Consider the following 21,037-nt stretch of genomic DNA (forward strand, 5'->3'; position numbering starts at 1 on the left):
TGTGGCCCTCCGTACACAGTGCCCGTCGGTGTATGAACTCGACTCGTGCAGGTGAAAAATGCAGTCTGTACTGACTGTACGTGCCAGAGGGGGCGTATGTCAGTTGAGAGGCGTCCTCAGTCAGCGGTGAAGGGTCGAATCAGTATAGAGGACGCAATCAAGGTAATTGGACACGACTAGATTAGGGGAGAAAACTGGGGGGGATCAGAAATTTCAGAGAACGGACAAAGTCTTTAGTCTGATTTAACTGGCATACTGGAACATTCGTTTTGGACATAATCTCTTCAGAAGAGTTCTCGACTCTCAGTATGAGGCCCAGAAACCACAAAGCTTTGGCTTTACCACAAAATGAATTCACATCATGAAGCCATTCAGACTTTGTATACCTACATTTAAAATGATAAACCACTCAAAGCGTCTTTATTGTACAAAAAAAATTTCTATTAAACACTGCAGGATTTCTGAAATTATGACAAAATCTATTCATTCATTCACTGTGTTTTGCCACCGCTTTATCCTGGTCTGGGTCATGGTGGGTCTGATTCATTGGGCGAAGGGCAGAAAACACCAGTCCATCACAGGGCAGACACACACTCACACCTAGGGCAGTTAAATAGCTGACCTGACTGCATGTCTTTAGACAAAGGGAGATCATGCAAACCCCAAACAGAAAGGAACCCCAAACCCTGCCTGCCTGATTGGGGAATCAAACCCATACCCGCTACCCACTGCACTGTGTGCCACACAAAATCTACATATTGTTGCATGAATGACTTCTCTGTATAGTCCTCATATTTCCAAAGAACACTGGGGTCAGGATGTTAAAATTTTAATCCTAGTCTGATTTAGAAAAACAAACCCTCACCCTCCACACACCCACACACACACACACACACACACACACAAAGCAGCTAAATCTTTCCTGCTTCTCTGAACTTGGTCAGCAGTGCATCATCTGCCCGTATGGGGAAGGTGAGGGTGCGTTTTTGGTAATACTCAGGTTGGACCTGCAGGTTCTGTATAACATCTGTAAGCAGATGTGCTCTCTCTACTCCACATCCTGGAGCTTCATAATCTAGAGAGGTGAAGTGCACATGGATGTGGTAGTAGGACGGCTGGTAGTGCAGGTACATCCGCAGCTTAGACGAGGGAACATTGTACTTCTTCCCAATGGCTTCCTGTGAAAGTAGTGATGCATTTTAATAAAAAGCAGTTTTAACATTTTCTTCGCTTACTTAACTAGTCTTTCACCATCTACTATTCATAATATTGTGGAAAGATTTGGAAAATCCAGATACATTTTTATCTGACAGCCTTATTTTTTGCCAAATATGACAATACCCCATATTAATTAAACAGGTCACAATTAGTATTGTAACATAATTTAATTGGCTTGCACTGCACATATTTATAAAATATGGCAAGTTTACTTTTTGACACAATTAATTTATGTCTTGGTAAATATTTGTGTCAGTATTCTTTAGTACTTACCACTCCAGGCACTAAATTACACTAGCCCACTATCACTGGAATTTAGAATTTAAATATCCAGAGAGACTATCGGATGGCCAGGCATCTACATACAAACATGATTGGCTATGTATGAAAAGGGGGAGATAGCCAAGGGTGGATTGGCCTCCTATCCGGGGTAAGTTACTGCTTTGCACCCAGTGATTCTGGGGAAACTGGATCCACCATGACCCAGACCAAGATAAAGCTGGGGTAAAACATAAAATGAAATGAAATGACTTACCACCCCCTTTTCAAGGATGTTTCTTAATAAAGGAAGATTGTCTGGAGTAAGATCTCTTAAACTCTTCAGGTCCCGCCGATGTACAATGGCAATCAGATATAAATCCTCCAGCTGAAAAAGAAGAAGAATTAAATAAACATTTCAAATTATTACATGAAGCAGTAAATCTGTAACTCTGATATTAAATGAATGCTGTATTTGTCCTTATATCTTGATTTAGCTAAGAAAACACATCTTTCTCGTCAGCTCCCGTATTTAGGTTTCGCCACAGCGGATCATTCTAGTCTGCATACCAGATTTAGCACAGTTTTTACACTGGATGCCCTTTCTGACACAATCCTTCTTTTAATATGGGTTCAGGACTGGCACTAAGACCCCACCCCCCTCTCCACGCCTCAGACGTAGCCAATTATGTCTTTGCAGACACCTGACTGGCCGATAGCAATGCTGAGCTTTGAACCCTGGCTCTCATCAGAAGTGGGTTAGTGTATTTTACTTCTGCACCACCTGAGGGTCACAACTTAGAAAATGCTAAAGCATTCACTCACCTGCTTCTGGTCCCATTTAAAATCTGGCAGGAGGACAAAGCCGACATGAGGGTCTGGATCTTCAAACACAATCCTGTCAGCTTCAGCTTTCTTTTCCAGAATGTTGTAAACCCACTGCAGAACAAAAATGCACCTTATGAAGTACAGGTCTAACACATTTACATTTCTGCTCAAATGCAATATGAGCAGTGTAGGGTTCGGGGCCATGTTCGTTGGCCCAACGATAGCAACTTGGCAGTGGTGGGGTTTGAATCAGCAACCTTCTGATCCGTAGTCAGGTATGTTTGTTTATTGGGATTTTAACGTCATGTTTTACACTCTTCGGTTACATTCATGACAGGAACGGTAGTTACTCATTCACTGATGTCAGTAACGCGTTACTCTAATCTGACCACATTTTTCAGTAACAAGTAATCTTACGCGTTACTATTTCCAATCCAGTAATCAGATTAAAGTTACTTATCCAAGTTACTGTGCGTTACTATTTTTGTCATTTTCCTTAGTAAAAAGATATATTTTTGCTTTCTTCTTGTGTCTCGGGGAGTGACGTCTGGCCTATGCGACAATTAAGTCACGTTTTCAGCATGAGGACAACTCACGTGTAATACCACGCAACGACACAAACGTAAACAATGGAGGGAGGAGAGAGATGCGCGTTTTCTAGCTGGAAATACAGGCACTATTTTGAATGTGTCAGCTAAAGATTTTATATTTTATAAAAACAAGTATTTTTTTCAGGAAATAGTTTTTCAGTTCAACTTTAAATGTCAGGAGATACATTGTTACTGTTAAAAACTTCCAATAAAGTGAGTATTGGCAAAACTGGTTGTCATTTTTACGTTGAGGCGGCGGGGGGTGTCGGCAGCTGCTGAATGTAACTAATAAAGTAACTTGTAATCTAACTTACTTAGTTACTTTTAAAATCAAGTAATCAATAAAGTAACTAAGTTACTTTTTAAAGGAGTAATCATTATCATAAATCAGATTACTTTTTCAAGGTAACTATGCCATCACTGTACTCATTACACAAGATTCATCACTTCACAGGTTTAATGTCAAACACAGACAGTTTTGTATCTCCATTTCACCTCACTTGCATGTCTTTGGACTGTGGGAGGAAACTGGAGCACCCGGAGGAAACCCACGCAGACACGGGGAGAACATGCAAACTCCACACAGAAAGGCCTAGACCGCCCCACCTGGGGATCGAACCCAGGACCTTCTTGCTGTGAGGCGACAGTGCTACCCACTAAGCCACCGTGCCGCCCTGTAGTCACTGACCAACAACACAACATGATGCACTACTTTGGAGGAAATGATAGAAGCAGGTGTGATAATGTGAAGAAGACCAACCTGCACACTGAAGCTTTGTTGGGTTATGTGAGGAAGAGTGATGGAACGATAATCATCCTCAGTTTCGTTGATGAGGAAGGTCTCCTGGCGCAGGTATTTCTTCACATGCTTCTCTGTTGCTGGGCAGATCACAGTGGTTTTGATTCCTATCCGCTTGTTAAGTCGTGACGTGTCGACCTTATGAAACGTCACATCCGGGTCCAAGTTGGCTGAGACCCCTCGTATTTTCAATATACCACAGTGCTGTGTCCGAGTCGGAAAAAAACTACCCAACTGTCTTTCTACCGCTTTTCTTGCAATTAGATATCATGAAGTAATATTTTTGTTCATAATTTAATGTAAACTGTCAAATTGTATATTCATTACACGTGTTTCAAGCTGTTTTTAATTTACATGTAATATGTTCATATAATTTACATGTGATATCCTGGATTTTTGATTTTTATAAGCTATAAGCTATACTGATTAAAAGTAAAACCAAAGAGTCAGAAATGTCAGTTTTCATGTAATGAATTAAAAATATGACTGAATAGTCATTAGGAGGTGCATTTTTCAGTACGCTCTCAGTTCCAAGCCCAAGATTAGATACAAATAGGAGGGTTGTGTCAGGAAAAGCAGAATTATTTCATATTTTATTTTTTAGGATTTTAACATCATGTTTTTACAGGGCGGCATGGTGGGTAGCACTGATGCCTCACAGCAAGAAGGTCCGTGTCCTTTCTGTGTGAAGTTTGTATGTTCTCCCCCTGTCTGCGTGGGTTTCCTCCGGGTGCTCCGGTTTCCTCCCACAGTCCAAAAACATGCAGCCAGGCTAATTGGAGACACTGAATTGTCCTATAGATACCAAGCCTCTAGGATGCATAAACCAGTGCATTGTAGTGCCGGTCCCAAGCCCAGATAAATAGGGAGGGTTGTGTCAGAACAGGCATCCGGCATAAGAACTGTGCCAAATCAATAATGCGGATCATGCCGCTCAGGTGGCGCAGCAGTAAAAACATGCGCTGCAACCAGAGCTGGATTTCGAAAGTGCGTCGTTTCGATTCCAGCTCTGCCTTCAGCCGGTCGAAGGCTGGGTGGCTATATGAACAAAGATTGGCCTGTTGTTTAGGTGGGGGGTGGGATTGGAGACCGGAGGGGTTGGGTCTCTCTCTGTCAGAATGCGATTACGATCTCTGCCGGCTGATTAAGAGGCGCCTACACAAGAGATGAGGGAGGGTGCCCTTAGGGTGTGTCTCTCCGCATGCAGCGCTAGGTGGCGCCAAACTCATCAATGTGTGGATGGCAAAGATGCATCCGGCTGCTGCCAGTGTTTCGGAGGGGATATGGGTTAGCTTCGATCTCCTCTGTCAGGGCAGGGTTCGGCATAGACAGAGAGGAAGCACGATACTAATTGGACAATTGGATGCGCTAAAGGGGGAGAAATTAAAAAAATAATAATAATAATAAAAAATAATAATAATAATAATAATGCGGATCACGGTCCGCCTGCAACCCCTAAACGGGAGCAGCCGAGGAAATAGATAGAACATCATGTTTTTACACCCTTTGGTTACATTCATAAAAGGACAGGTAATTACTGGTTACACAAAATTCATCAGTTCAAGTCTATAATGTCAAACACAGTCATGGACAATTTTGTATGTTAATCATAATAGATCTTAATAGATTCATTGTATTAATAAACTGCGCATATTGTAATCCAGCACATGTGGACAAACAGACTGTACGATCAAACCTCATGTACCTGACATTCAGATTTATAAAATGCTAATCATATTTTATTATTTAATGAAATTGGTTAGATTTAGCTGTTAAAATAATTAAAATCTCTTCTCAGGTGACCTCATGTGGGGTCCCCGCTCCATTGTTGTAAACTGTTGCTCTAGGGGTTAACACTTTTTCTTTTAATTAGAATGAATTCCAAATTAAGAACACATGAAGTACTGAACTGAATTTAACTTATTGATATTAGAAAATGAAATGGTTAACATTGTGCCTAGATAAATTGGGCACCATTCTTGGGCACTTGATTCGTCTTCAGTTATCTGTGCAATATTATATGATAGTTAACCATTTCATTACAGAACGAGATATGTAGTTTTTTGGTAAATATCACCTTATGCTCTTATCAACACACATTCAGGGCTGTTGCTAAGGCATTTGGTCCCTTATTCCAGCAGATGACATGGCACTCCAAACCATCACTGACTGTGGAAACTTTACACTGGACCTCAAGCAACGTGGATTCTGTGCCTCTCCTTCTCTTCCAAAGGTAATGCAAAATTTACTTTCATCAGAGAACATAACTTGGGACCACTCAGCAGTCCTTTTTGTCTTTAGCCCAGGCGAGACGCTTCTGACGCTGTCTCTTGTTCAAGAGTGGCTTGACACAAGGAATGCGACAGCTGAAACCCATGTCTTGCATACGTCTGTGTGTGGTGGTTCTTGAAGGACTGACTCCAGCTGCAGTCCACTCTTTGTGAATCTCCCCCACATTTTTGAATGGGTTTTGTTTCACAATCCTCTCCAGGGTGCGGTTATCCCTATTGCTTGTACACTTTTTCCTACCACATCTTTTCCTTCCCTTCGCCTCTCTATTAATGTGCTTGGACACAGAGCTCTGTGAACAGCCAGCCTCTTTAGCAATGACCTTTTGTGACTTGCCCTCCTTGTGCAAGGTGTCAATGGTCGTCTTTTGGACAACTGTCAAGTCAGCAGTTCCCCATGATTGTGTAGCATACAGAACTAGACTGAGAGACCATTTAAAGGCCTTTGCAGGTGTTTTGAGTTAATTAGCTGATTAGAGTGTGGCACCAGGTGTCTTCAATATTGTACCTTGTCACAATATTCTAATTTTCTGAGATACTGAATTTGGGGTTTTCATTAGTTGTCAGTTATAATCATCAACATTAAAAGAAATAAACATTTGAAATATATCAGTATGCATTTCACAACACAGCTGGTGATAGAGCCGATCTGTAGGACACGAGAGAAAAGTCCGAACTCGCCTCAGCGTAGTCCGGGGAAACCGGTGGCTCTGTCACCAGTCGCACCTTGCTGTCACCGGGTAGAAGCACACCTATAGCACAAGGAACACCCCAAACGCGCCGCAGCGTAGTTCGGGGAATCAGACGGCTTTGTCGTCAGCCGCAGCTGGAAAGAAGCCAATCTGTTTAGCGCAAAGAATACGCCAAACTCGCCGTCGCGACGTTCGGGGAATCAGGTGGCTATGTCACCGATCGCGCCTCAGCACGATCGGGAAGGAGCACACCTGTTTAGCTCAAGGGACACCCCGAAATTGCCGTCGCGCAGTTCGGGGAGCCAGATGGCTAGGTCACCAGCCACACCTTGCTGTGGACTGAAAACAAAAAGTTGACAAACTGAAAAAAACCAAACCAAACGAAACAGAGCTAAAGGCATGACAACCTGTGGCTGCATGGTGCCTGCTTAAATAAGCAGGCACAGCTGCAGGTTGTCAGCCTTAATTAGGAGGCCTCTAATTTAAGGCCTTTGTTCCAGAGGATCTGTAATTCCTGTGACGCCGGGGACCAAGGTAGGTTAACCCCAACGCCACAGGAAACCTTACAAACAGCACTGCTTTTATCTGCGAGTACTAGATTTTCACTGCTTATTTCATGGACTGGGGGTGAGGGGGATATGGCCCAGAAGCTAGTACCCTGTCAAACACATGTTGGACCAAGATCTGATTTGGGAATTCCTCTGCAACCAAGCAAAATCTAAAAGCAAGGCTCTGTAATGGGTCACTGTAATTGCGGCTGTAATTGTTTCCAAAAAGGTTTCTACACAGTATTGAACAAAGGTTCTGAATATTTTTGTGAATAAAAGACTTAATTTTGCAGTGATTTTCAAAAGACTCCAACAGCACAATTAAACTTTGAGTGTAGACTGATGGGTAAAAAAGGTAATTACATCAATTTAAAATCTAATCCACAACTCAGTAAAGTGTGTATTTACCTGCATGTTTTGCATACAAAACACAGATTTTTTTCAGTGCATATTGTATTTATAATTCAAAAATATCCTCACCTTCAATGCATGAGGGTCGACTTTGACTGCAGAGCTTTAACTGATCTTCTGGTCTGAATTCCAATGGTTCATCCTCACCTTTTAAATAATCCAGCTGTGTTATTTTCTGCCTTCCTGACTGCATGTCAGGATGTGCAATGCTGATAAACTCCTACCCAAAAAGACAAAATGCTGTCAATTAATGAAAAGGTGCTTCAACAAAATATTAGATTGGGAGTGTGTGTTATAGGTTACATTAAAGGTGGAAAAATTTTGAAATAATTCATCTAGGTTTCATTTTTTACATTACAAAAACTTCATCATAACAGGGATGTGAAAACATTTTATATCCACTGTAAGGACCTTCTCTAAACTGGTGCTGCAAAGTGTATAATTCGCTTTATACAAAATGTATATCAACATTTTTTTTTGTTTAAAATCCCAACAATACTGATACATATAATACACTTATTCTAGTACAACACACACTACCATGTTATAACTACGCTACCATTTACAAATGATACAAATGTAGAATGTACAAAAACACCAGGACCAAGTGAAGTACATTCAGATCTTTATTCTACGATTTTACTGTTTCATTTACATTCTCAGTATGAAAATGTTTAAAAGTATGATTCAGTATTAGTGATTAATTGTTGCAGTAGTTGGTCTAACAGCAGACGTTCCCTTTCCCTTGACAGTAAGCCATAGTGGTGCATCTTCTTGCAACTAGAGAAAGAAAAAGAATAATTGTGAAACATTATTTAAACAAAAAAAATAAAGAAGAGCAATCAGCTGTTGCAAAAAAATTAAAACAGCAATGAAGAAAAGAGTAATGATCATAATACATTAATTTAATTAATATACTGCACACATTGTAAACCAGCACATGTGGTTTTTAAAAAATCACATTAAATGATCACACCAAACAGACTGTAGGATCAAACCTCAGGTAGCTGACATTGTTATCACAGTAATATAAGCTCCAGATTTATAAAATGTAAATTATAACTATTTTTTTTTTATTAAATAGGTTAGATTTAGCTGTTTAGAACTAAATGTAAACAGTTAAAGTCTCCTCTCAGGTGACCTCATGTGGGGTCCATACCTCAATGTTGTGAACTGTTGCTCTAGGGGTTAACACTCTTTTCGTTTAATTAGAATTAATCCCAAACCAAACCAAGAACACATGAAGTACTGAACTCACTCAGATTTAACTTATTGATATTAAAAAATGGATAAGTTAAGTTATCCATGTGCTTGGATAAAGTTAAGGTGTTCAGTTAAGGTCTTCAGTTAAGGTCTTAACATTCTGTGCACAGATATCCTGTCTGTTTATCTGTCAGCCTGTTAAAGATTCCAAATGTTTAAATGTTAATAAATGTATTTTCTTTGTGAAGTGCCTCCATAAATGGTCTATGTAGTTTAGGTCATATTATAATAATAGCAGCAGCAGGTCAAAGTGCTTTACAGGACAGGTCATTCAGTTCTGCAGCAGGGTGATCCAAAATACAGACGTATGTTAACATAATATTAACAAAGTCAAAATTAAAATTTTGCAGCGGCCTAGCCCACATTTTGACATTTGAATTCAATAGACATGCTGTGGAATCACCTAAAATCAGATCCAAGCTAGTCTGCCTGCAGTACAGACCTGTATTTTATTGCATTATGATCTGCAAAATTAAAGAATATTTTGTATAGTTTTGCAGCTGAAGACAAACCAATGTCAAATAGCAAAACTTCCAAAACTGGACTAATTGTTGACTTTAGTCCCAAATGATTACCAAGTCCCAAATCCTTTGGTATGTGGGCATTAAATTACAATAAAAAAAATCTGCATTTCATTATCTGAAACTGATATCTGTATTTGTTTATAAAGGTGATGTCTTCTGATGTCTGAAAACCAGTAGACTGTCTGATTTATAACAGATTTAAAGATTTAGAGCAGAAGTAAAGTTGAGCTAAGTGGAGCTAAAATTCCTCAGAAGCCACGTGAAAGTGTAATATCTCCAATATCCCAACATGACATTGAATTTTATTTTTTATTCATTTTTTAAAGCTACACTTTAGGAGCTGATTGGCTTAATCTGTGTCAGCTGGGACAATGCCTTAAAGCATGTGTATGATTCTGCTCCCTAGACTGTAATTGTTTTTTACTCGAACTAATCAACATCAGTGCCAGTCATGCTTTTAGTTTGGAAAAGTATAACATGTCCTTTTCATAACTAAACATAAACATGAAAAACAAATTAAAACAGTGTTTCATTTTTAAAAAAGTTTTAAGGTCCAAAAGGCACCAAATCCCAGGAATGACCCATGTGTGAACTACTCGACAACTTGATTCTGGTGGCCCGCTCTGTGAAGTTTTACAGTAAAACTGATACATTTACAGTTGAACCATAATAGTTCATAGTTCTGCTGTCACCTTTACAGTTCGACCATGAGCACAACTGTGAACTGTCATGTTATTATGACGCTCGTGGTCATCTCTTCCAGTGTTTAATAATACTGAGTGTGAAGTTGGTAGTTCAACTGTAAACATGATATTGTTGAACTGTGAAATTCAGTTTTGACAGTTTTAGTCAACTTACAGTTATAAAATAACTAATACTCAACTTAAGTGTATATGTGTGTGTGAAAAAATACAAAAATAAAAACAAATATTCAGTATATTTAAAATATTTTAATAAGAAACAGTACAGCACACATGTACACATTTATAATACTTCGAATGATACAAAATTAAATTTGCAACATTTATATTATCGACAGTCAGGGAAGCAAACTCCCCAGGGTAAAAAAACAAAAGTGACCAGACATAAACCCTCATGCATACAGGAAAAATATTACATTATATAATAATTTAGATAGATGACTTTGAAGAGCCATTTATTATGCTTATCCTCTCTGATGCCATGTCAGTCTCTGTCTACGGACACTTCACACATTCTTGCATGCGCACTTGACTTGAGACCGTTTTCTCAACCAACCGTTTCTGCCTCCTCACAGAACTGCATCGGGTGTACTGCACAAAATACAAATTTAGCGTAAGTTTTCAGTTATTTCATTCTCAGACAATGTGTGCTCTTGTGTATTTCTTCAAAGATGAACTTCCTGCCAAAGGTGTTATTGAGTCAGAACTCATTGAAGGGCACAAAAATCTGATGATGGAAGATGTCGACGGTTAAACTGTTGTAGTGAACTGCAAAGTGAGAAAAGGAAAAAAGACGTTTGTCAATCATTGCCCTGCTAAATCAATGATGATAAGTCATAAACTTAAAAAGATTTATAAAAATAACAGGAATATCTATATTATCCCTGAAAATTTCTAAAATGAGTGGAAAGTCAAAAATAACCCAGGTCTCAGCCTGATATATCTTTAAATTTATTAATTGGAATGTTAGCCAAACGTTAACATTAGCATCACTATGTTAGCTGACGTTTGTTGATTCTTAATCTGCTTTTTAAATGCTTTGTAATGCTTGCAACATGTTAAGACTGTTGCAATTACTTAGATTGTCGTGCTGTTATAGTGCTGAACTGCACCATAATAAACAAATGCTTCTGATATTTCTTATGAGACAATTCATCTTTGATGTCATATCTATACACGTATCTTTTCACATAAAATTAAATAAGCTTCTACAAAGTATTTAATAAAGAATAAATGTATTTGTGAATAAGCTATTTATAAGACTCCAAAAGCACAATTACACTTTGAGGGTAGGTTGATGGGTAAAAAAGATAATTATAGCGATACAAAACCTGATCTTCTGGTCTGATTTCCAACGGTTCATTATGATCATTTAAATAATCCTACTATGTTAGTTCCTGCCTTCCTGACTGCATGTCAGGATGTGCAATGCTGATGGACTCCTACCCAGTTAATCAAAATGTCCTTCAACAAAGTATTAGATTAGTAGTGTGTGTATTTATTTTTATCCAAAAACCTGCCAAAAAAACGTTTGATTTTAGATTGATATTTAATTGAAAAAAATTGGTTAAGTTTTGAAATGATTTAACTAGGTTTCTTTTTTTACATTACAAAAACTGGGCATTATAACAGGGATGCAAGGACATTTTATATCCACTGTTAGGACATTCTCTAAACTGGTGCTGCAAAGTGTATAATTATCTTTATATGATAGATTTATTACACCTGTTACCATGATTTAATAACTAGAAGGTGTAGCCCAGCACTAATGCCCACAAGCTATATAGGCATAGTTTTTTTTTCTTTACATGAATGTTTAAAAATTATGTTGTTCTTTTTCTATTCTCTGTGTGCAATATTATGTTTAAACACTGTAACATATACTTATTAAAACGTAAAAACACCGTAACATTTTTTAAAGATACATTTTACAAGCTTGAATATTTTAAATTTCTCAGTCACTTTAGCATTAATCTCTTTCAAAAAATTCACTGTCCATTTGATTAGCTTCATCTACTATATGAATTAGATGCGTGTGTGGTTATACAATCGTTTGTTGTTCTGTGTACTCACCATTCCACACATTCCATTCATAAAAGAAACTCCCCCACTGAGTTTATGTTCTGAACCATTCTAATAACTGCAATGACACAAACATGGTAATGACATGATGGTAGTGTGTGTTGTTCTGGTATGTGTGTAGCAGGTGCCGCCGTGCTGTTTGGATCCTTTACCCACTTAGCATTGGCTGTAGCTGTAGCTAGAGCTGTTCTTCCATGCACAATGATATTTTCTCTCTAGTTATTTATCAACAATTTCTGACACTTTCTGATAAGATAATGCTGTTGGCACCTATCTTGCCTTAGCATTAAGGTGTTTAATATCCCAACAACACTGCTACATCTAATTTGCTCATTCTAATACAACACACACTACCATGTTATAACTACGCTACTACCATTTACAAATCTAGAATGTACAAAAACACCAGGACCAAGTGAAGTACATGCAGATCTTTATTCTACGATTCTACTGTTTATTTTACATTTGCAATGTAAAAGCTGAATGTTTCTCAGTTTAAAAGTGTGATTCAGTATTCGTGATTAACTGTTGCAGAGGTTGGTCTGGCAGCAGTTTTTGTTCCAACATTCAGCCATTTTGACGCATGACCTTGAATCTAGAGAAAGAAAAAAAGTCTTTATAAACCATAGATCATATTTTAAAGTCATGTAGCTCATGTCATCATTTAGCAAACCTTTTAAAAAAATATTTTGGGTAGTTTGGTGCACCAGTCTGTCATAGCTGAGATCCGGGTTCAAATCTCAGGGGTGCTTTTGGTCGGCCATGCAGGCAGCTACGTGACTTTTTAAAGGAAGGGGGGGGGGGGGGGGGGGGGGGGGTTATTGCTCTGAACAGCATAGCCATTAGGAGGTGCATTTTTCAGTACACTCTCAGTGCCAAGTCCAAGATTAGATACAAATAGGAGGGTTGTGTCAATTTTTACAGGGCAGCACGGTGGCTAAGTGGGTAGCACTGTCGCCTCACAGCAAGAAGGTTCTGGGTTCAATCCCCAGGTGGGGCGTTCCGGGTCCTTTCTGTGTGAAGTTTGCATGTTCTCCCCCTGTCTGCGTGGGTTTCCTCCGGGTGCTCCGGTTTCCTCCCACAGTCCAAAAACATGCAGCCAGGCTAATTGGAGACACTGAATTGTCCTATAGATACCAAGCCTCTAGGATGCATAAACCAGTGCATTGTAGTGCCGGTCCCAAGCCCAGATAAATAGGGAGGGTTGTGTCAGAACGGGCATCCGGCATAAGAACTGTGCCAAATCAATAATGCGGATCATGATCCTCCTGCAACCCCTAAACGAGAGCAGCCAAGGAAATAAATAGAACATCATGTTTTTACACACTTTGGTTACATTCATGACAGGACAGGTAATTACTGGTTACACAAAATTAATCAGTTCAGGTCTATAATGTCACACAGTTATGGACAATTTTGTATGTTAATCATAATAGATCTTAATAGATTCATTGTATTAATAAACTGCACATATTGTAATCCAGCACATGCGGTCAAACAGACTAGGCGATCAAACCTCATGCACCTGACATTGTTATAACAGTAAAATAAGCTTCAGATTTATGAAATCTGAATTATAATTTTATCATTTAATGAAATTGGTTTGATTTAGCTGTTTAGAACTTACTCATATTAGAAAATGAAATGGTTAACATTGTGCCTAGAATATGGTACATTCAGGCCTATTGCTAAGGCTTTTGGTCCTTTATTCCCACACTTGCATTTTAATGTTTTACTTTAACACTTTCTACATACCAACTTCACACACACACACACTTTTCTAAGCTACATCTTTACATATACACTCACACATCAACACAGGAATCTAAAACCTGGCTCTCACACACTCATCTTGATTATATATACTGTATATTGCCAAAAGTATTCACTCACCCATCAAAATTCAGGTGTTCCAATCACTTCCATGGCCACAGGTGTATAAAACCAAGCACCTAGGCATGCAGACTACTTCTACAAACATTAGTGAAAGGATGGGTCGGTCTCAGGAGCTCAGTGAATTCCAGTGTGGTACCATGATTGGATGCCACCTGTGCAACAAGTCCAGTCGTGAAATTTCCTCACTACTAAATATTCCACAGTCGACTGTCAGTGGTATTATAACAAAGTAGAAGTGATTGGGAACGACAGCAACTCAGCCACAAAGTGTTAGAGCCACGTGAAATGACAGAATGGGGTTACAGCTGAGGCACATAGTCACCAACTTTCTGCACAGTCAGTCGCTACAGACCTCCAAACTTCATGTGGCCTTCAGATGAGCTCAAGAACAGTGTGTAGAGAGCTTCATGGAATGGGTTTACATGGCCGAGCAGCTGCATCCAAGCCTTACATCACCAAGCGCAATGCAAAACGTCGTATGCGACACCACTGGACTCTAGAGCAGTGGAGACGTGTTCTCTGGAGGGAAAATCACGCTTCTTTGTCTGGCAATCTGATGGACGAGTCTGGGTTTAGCGGTTGCCAGGAGAACGGTACTTGTCTGACTGCATTGTGCCAAGTGTAAAGTTTGGTGGAGGGGGGATTATGGTGTGGAGATGTCTTTCAGGAGTTGGGCTCGGCCCCTTAGTTCCAGTAAAAGGAACTCTTAATGCTTCAGCATACCAAGAGACTTTGGACAATTTCATGCTCCCAACTTTGTGGAAACAGTTTGGGGATGGCCCCTTCCTGTTCCAACATGACTGCGCACCAGTGCACAAAGCAAGGTCCATAAAGACATGAATGAGCGAGTTTGGTGTGGAAGAACTTCACTGGCCTGCACAGAGTCCTGACCTCAACCCGATAGAACACCTTTGGGATGAATTAGAGCGGAGACTGCGAGCCAGGCCTTCTTGTCCAACATCAGTGTCTGACCTCACAAATGCGCTTCTGGAACAATGGTCAAAAATTCCCATAAACACACTCCTAAACCCTGTGATAAGCTTTCCCAGCAGAGTTAGCTGTTATAGATGCAAAGGGTGGGCCGACATCATATTAAACCCTATGAATTAAGAATGGAATGTCACTCAAGTTCATATGCGTGTGTGAAGGCAGACAAGCGAATACTTTTGGCAATATAGTGTATATACATATATACTGTATATTTATATATATATATAGTGAGAGAGAGGGGGGGTACATACAACCAGTGGCCATAAACATTGATTGCCTAGTGCATGCGTCTTCTCCACCACTGCAAGTTTGAACAGTCTTTGTACTTTCATAAGCATTGGACTTGTAACATTGAAGAGCAGAACCTGTAACAGAGTTAGCACAAAAGAAATGGATATACTTGTAGTTTTTGTTCAAACCATTAAGTATCAGATTGCAGAGAATTTTGAGAGAATAAATTGATCACATTCACCAGGCAGGAAGTTTATGGCAAGGTTTCAATTTAGAGTACTTAATCCATACAAACATGCTTTTGAAGGTTAAAATTACAGCCAAAAAATTGGGTAGAGAATCAAATAAAACTTCTAGTTAAAGCAAAAGTGTTTTCTAAGTGTGTTATAGAGTATTAACAAAATGTCTTATAGAAAAGGTACTCAAGTACTGCATTAGTTTTTAGCTTTTGAAGCCGATAGGCCCAAATATAAGTCTATTGGGACTTCATTATTAAAGCTTAAATTTAAGCACATTTAAAGCTTAAATCACTTACCTCCCACTAAAAGCAGGGAAAGAACCAGAGTCACAAGCAGGAGCTTCATGATTCTGTAACATGAAAAGAATGAACAGTGATGTTCCTTTTTGCAGACAAAGTTCTGATGTTCCTCATTACTAACTACATGTTTAACATAAAAATAACACAGTTTACTCAGTACCAATTGCATGAACACTTTAAATGTGTGTGTGTGTGTGTGTGTATATATATATATATATATATATATATATATATATATATATTATGGCAAGCCAAAAAGGAAGTATATAGCAAACGCTGATATATATAAGTTGAAACTTGATATATATAAATTGAAACTTGATATATATAAATCGAAACCTGATATACATTAATTGAAACTTGATATATATAAATTGAAACTTGATATATATAAATCGAAACCTGATATATATAAATTGAAACTTGATATATATAAATTGAAACCTGATATATATAAATCGAAACTTTATATATATAAATTGAAACCTGATATATATAAATCAAAACCTGATATATATATAATTTGAAACTTGATATATATAAATTAAAACTTGATATATATAAATCGAAACCTGATATATATCAATCGAAACCTGATATATATAAATCGAAACCTGATATATATAAATTGAAACGCTGATATATATACATTGAAACCTGATATATATAAACTAAAACTTAAGTACCCCCATGCACAATGCAAGCAAAAGGGTTTGTGTAACTTTGGTCATTAATTTTTCACTTCAAATACCAAAATTGAAAAGGTTTCAGTCTTCAGTTTCGTTTCAAATAACAAACAAACACACATTGATAGTAATAACGTGACAACATGATCTGACTGTTGTGATTTTTGTGTATAAAACTAACATGACCACGTTACAACGTCCAGTACAAAAATCGCTTCCCCACATTGTTTCTTTTTTTGCAGAGCAAATATGTGCACGTCACAAATACAAACACAAAAGTCAGGACAACAGGACGCGTCGTTATTATGACTTTTTTAATACTTGTGCTTGCTTTACACTGTCTACATAATATTATAAGCATGTAAGCGCGTGCAGGCGCATGCGCGTTTATTTTTGATTGAACTGATATAAATGCTGATTTCGGAAAATTAAAATACAAGTTGTTCACAATGTGTGTTTGTTGTTATTTGAGAACAAACTGAAAACTGAAACCTTTTCAACTGTTTCGAATTATATATCTCAAGTTTCCATTTATATATATATCAGGTTTCAATTGATATATATCAGGTTTCAATTTATATATACAGTATATCTCAAGTTTCAATTTATATATATATAAAAAACCTTATATATATATATAAGGTTTCAATTTATATATATCAGCATTTGCTTTATATTTCCTGTTTGGTTTGCCCTAATATATATATATATACAGTGTATCACAAAAGTGAGTACACCCCTAACATTTCTGCAGATATTTAAGTATATCTTTTCATGGGACAACACTGACAAAATGACACTTTGACACAATGAAAAGTAGTCTGTGTGCAGCTTATATAACAGTGTAAATTTATTCTTCCCTCAAAATAACTCAATATACAGCCATTAATGTCTAAACCACCGGCAACAAAAGTGAGTACACCCCTTAGTGAAAGTTCCTGAAGTGTCAATATTTTGTGTGGCCACCATTATTTCCCAGAACTGCCTTAACTCTCCTGGGCATGGAGTTTACCAGAGCTTCACAGGTTGCCACTGGAATGCTTTTCCACTCCTCCATGACGACATCACGGAGCTGGCGAATATTCGAGACTTTGCGCTCCTCCACCTTCCGCTTGAGGATGCCCCAAAGATGTTCTATTGGGTTTAGGTCTGGAGACATGCTTGGCCAGTCCATCACCTTTACCCTCAGCCTCTTCAATAAAGCAGTGGTCGTCTTAGAGGTGTGTTTGGGGTCATTATCATGCTGGAACACTGCCCTGCGACCCAGTTTCCGGAGGGAGGGGATCATACTCTGCTTCAGTATTTCACAGTATATATTGGAGTTCATGTGTCCCTCAATGAAATGTAACTCCCCAACACCTGCTGCACTCATGCAGCCCCAGACCATGGCATTCCCACCACCATGCTTGACTGTAGGCATGACACACTTATCTTTGTACTCCTCACCTGATTGCCGCCACACATGCTTGAACCAAACAAATTAATCTTGGTCTCATCAGACCATAGGACATGGTTCCAGTAATCCATGTCCTTTGTTGACATGTCTTCAGCAAACTGTTTGCGGGCTTTCTTGTGTAGAGACTTCAGAAGAGGCTTCCTTCTGGGGTGACAGCCATGCAGACCAATTTGATGTAGTGTGCGGCGTATGGTCTGAGCACTGACAGGCTGACCCCCCACCTTTTCAATCTCTGCAGCAATGCTGACAGCACTCCTGCGCCTATCTTTCAAAGACAGCAGTTGGATGTGACGCTGAGCACGTGCACTCAGCTTCTTTGGACGACCAACGCGAGGTCTGTTCTGAGTGGACCCTGCTCTTTTAAAACGTTGGATGATCTTGGCCACTGTGCTGCAGCTCAGTTTCAGGGTGTTGGCAATCTTCTTGTAGCCTTGGCCATCTTCATGTAGCGCAACAATTCGTCTTTTAAGATCCTCAGAGAGTTCTTTGCCATGAGGTGCCATGTTGGAACTTTCAGTGACCAGTATGAGAGAGTGTGAGAGCTGTACTACTAAATTGAACATACCTGCTCCCTATGCACACCTGAGACCTAGTAACACTAACAAATCACATGACATTTTGGAGGGAAAATGACAAGCAGTGCTCAATTTGGACATTTAGGGGTGTAGTCTCTTAGGGGTGTACTCACTTTTGTTGCCGGTGGTTTAGACATTAATGGCTGTATATTGAGTTATTTTGAGGGAAGAATAAATTTACACTGTTATATAAGCTGCACACAGACTACTTTTCATTGTGTCAAAGTGTCATTTTGTCAGTGTTGTCCCATGAAAAGATATACTTAAATATCTGCAGAAATGTGAGGGGTGTACTCACTTCTGTGATACACTGTATATATATATATATATATATATATATATATATATATATATATACTGATCAGCCATAACATTAAAACCACCTCCTTGTTTCTACACTTACTGTACATCTGTCAATGTTATCAGTTCCACTTAACATAAAAAAGCACTTTGTAGTTCTACCTTTACTGACTGTAGTCCATCTGTCTCTCTACATGCTTTGTTAGCCTCCTTTCATGCTGTTCCTCAATGGTCAGGACCACCACAGAGCAGGTATTATTTAGGTGGTGGATCATTCTCAGCACTGCAGTGACACTGACATGCTGGTGGTGTGTTAGTGTTTGTTGTGCTGGTATGAGTGGACAAAACACAGCAGTGCTGCTGGGGTTTTTAAACACCTCACTGTCACTAGCGGAACTAAGAATAGTCAACCAACCAAAAATATCCAGACAACAGCACCACATGGGCAAAGTCCTGTGACCACTGATGAATGTCTAGAAGATGACCAACTCAAACAGCAGCAATAGATGAGCGATCGTCTCTGACTTTATTTACTGAATTTAAAAACTCCAGCAGTGCTGCTGTGTCTGATCCACTCATACCAGCACAACACACACTAACACACCACCACCATGTCAGTGTCACTGCAGTGCTGAGAATGATCCACCACCTAAATAATACTCTGTGGTGGTCCTGTGGGGGTCCTGATCATTGGAAAACAGGGTGAAAACAGGCTAAAAAAGTATGTAGAGAAACAGATGGACTACAGTCAGTAATTGAAGAACTTCAAAATGCTTTTATATGGTAAGTGGAGCTGATAAAATGTACAGTGAGTGTAGAAACAAGGAGGTGGTTTTAATGTTATGGCTGATCAGTGTATATATATATATATATATATATATATATATATATATATATATATTTATATACAAAATAAATAAATGAAGGCATTCTATTCGATTAATTTATTTTAAAAAAACTCCATGTATCATTCATTATTTAATTAATAATTAATCCACAGTAATTATAAACTAAATATGATTTGGTAAATGCAAGCACATTTCTCTTTCACAATTCCCCCAAATGAACAAATGCTGAAGCAATCACAGTAATCTCTTTTTGTAGTAGTACTAAATAACAGTAATGAATAAAGTGTTTGATTATGTTTGTAAGTCACTTTTAAAAGACTACAAAAGAATGTTTACACTTTGTACACTGATTTATAAAAATGGCAATTATATCCATTCAATATCAATACACAACACAGTAAAGTGTGAAAAAAGACAAAAGGTCTAAAAAACTTTCTAAATCCAGTATATTTAGCTGTATGTTTTGCAAAAAAATTCCAGTTTTTCCAGTACATATTGTATGTATAATGTAAAATATCCTCACCTTCAGAGTTTCACCAGCACTGTATGAGGGTTGACTTTTACTGCAGAGCTTGAACTGAATCTTCTGGTCTGAATCCCACTGGTTCATCACCTTTTAAATAATCCTGCTATGCAAGTTCCCGCCCTCCTGATTAGACAGACAAGCAAACAGACAGACTGACAGATAGATAGATTTAACTTTATTGTCATTGCTTAGTACAAATACAAGGATTTTGTGTTGTGTGATTATTAACAATGGTTTGCAGTGTATCATCTTCACTGTATACAATCATGTACTGTAAATATTATTTTAATTAATTCATTAACTAATTAATGTTTAAGATTTAGCTGCCTACAACCCAGTCTAACCAGTTAAAATCTCTTCTCAGGTCACATGATGTGGGATCCCGACTCCAATATTGTGAACAGTTGCTCTAAAGGTTAACACTTTCTTTTTTTCATTACAGTCTTTAGAGGCAAACACTTAATATAAATGTCTTAATAAGAACATACCAGGTTTCAGCAACACATTTATATTTTAAACCAGCACATCTCTGACACTGAAGAGCAGAACCTGTAACAGAGTAGCACATGATATATCTGCAGTTTTTTGTTGAAGCCATTAGGTATCTGAGTACAGAGAATTTTATAAATGGGTTCATGGCACTATCATGACAATATCAATCTGCTTTATATAAGCAGCAGTGGGTGATGTGGGATGAAAAAACCATTAGCTATTAACCCATTTTTAATTTTTATAACATTTTAAAGCTTAAGTAGCTTAAAATTTAGATTAAAATTCTATGAATAATCC

At 38.3% G+C, this 21,037-nt stretch overlaps 2 protein-coding genes and 1 long non-coding RNA gene across 4 annotated transcripts in view; 1 reads left to right on the forward strand and 2 right to left on the reverse strand.

Annotated features, from left to right (window-relative positions):
* rps25 (ribosomal protein S25) overlaps nucleotides 1–21,037 on the forward strand; it is a 240,040-nt gene that overhangs the window by 90,209 nt on the left and 128,794 nt on the right. The window contains exon 1 of one of the 2 annotated variants that reach the window (XM_063014575.1): nucleotides 14,815–14,819. The exons of the other annotated variant lie outside the window; for it this stretch is intronic. Within the exon in view, the coding sequence (XP_062870645.1) occupies nucleotides 14,818–14,819 (2 nt within the window). The 5' untranslated portion in view covers nucleotides 14,815–14,817. Of the gene's footprint in view, nucleotides 1–14,814; nucleotides 14,820–21,037 lie in introns of those variants that run through there. 2 annotated transcript variants of the gene reach the window in all.
* LOC134332837 (m7GpppX diphosphatase-like) lies at nucleotides 392–10,703 on the reverse strand. Its single transcript, XM_063014668.1, has 5 exons — nucleotides 10,677–10,703; nucleotides 3,655–3,831; nucleotides 2,302–2,415; nucleotides 1,754–1,864; nucleotides 392–1,178 (listed from the first exon to the last, which is right to left on the reverse strand). Exons 1-5 carry the CDS (start codon nucleotides 10,701–10,703, stop codon nucleotides 912–914), a joined length of 696 nt encoding a protein of 231 aa, XP_062870738.1. The 3' UTR covers nucleotides 392–911.
* Nucleotides 12,624–20,357, reverse strand: LOC134332777 (uncharacterized). The gene is made up of 4 exons (XR_010015307.1): nucleotides 20,246–20,357; nucleotides 15,855–15,907; nucleotides 15,340–15,453; nucleotides 12,624–12,797 (listed from the first exon to the last, which is right to left on the reverse strand). It is a non-coding gene; the product is annotated as an uncharacterized LOC134332777 (long non-coding RNA).

This window comes from Trichomycterus rosablanca, chromosome 18 (genome assembly GCF_030014385.1).
Source record: "Trichomycterus rosablanca isolate fTriRos1 chromosome 18, fTriRos1.hap1, whole genome shotgun sequence".
NCBI classification, from domain to species: Eukaryota; Metazoa; Chordata; class Actinopteri; order Siluriformes; family Trichomycteridae; genus Trichomycterus; species Trichomycterus rosablanca.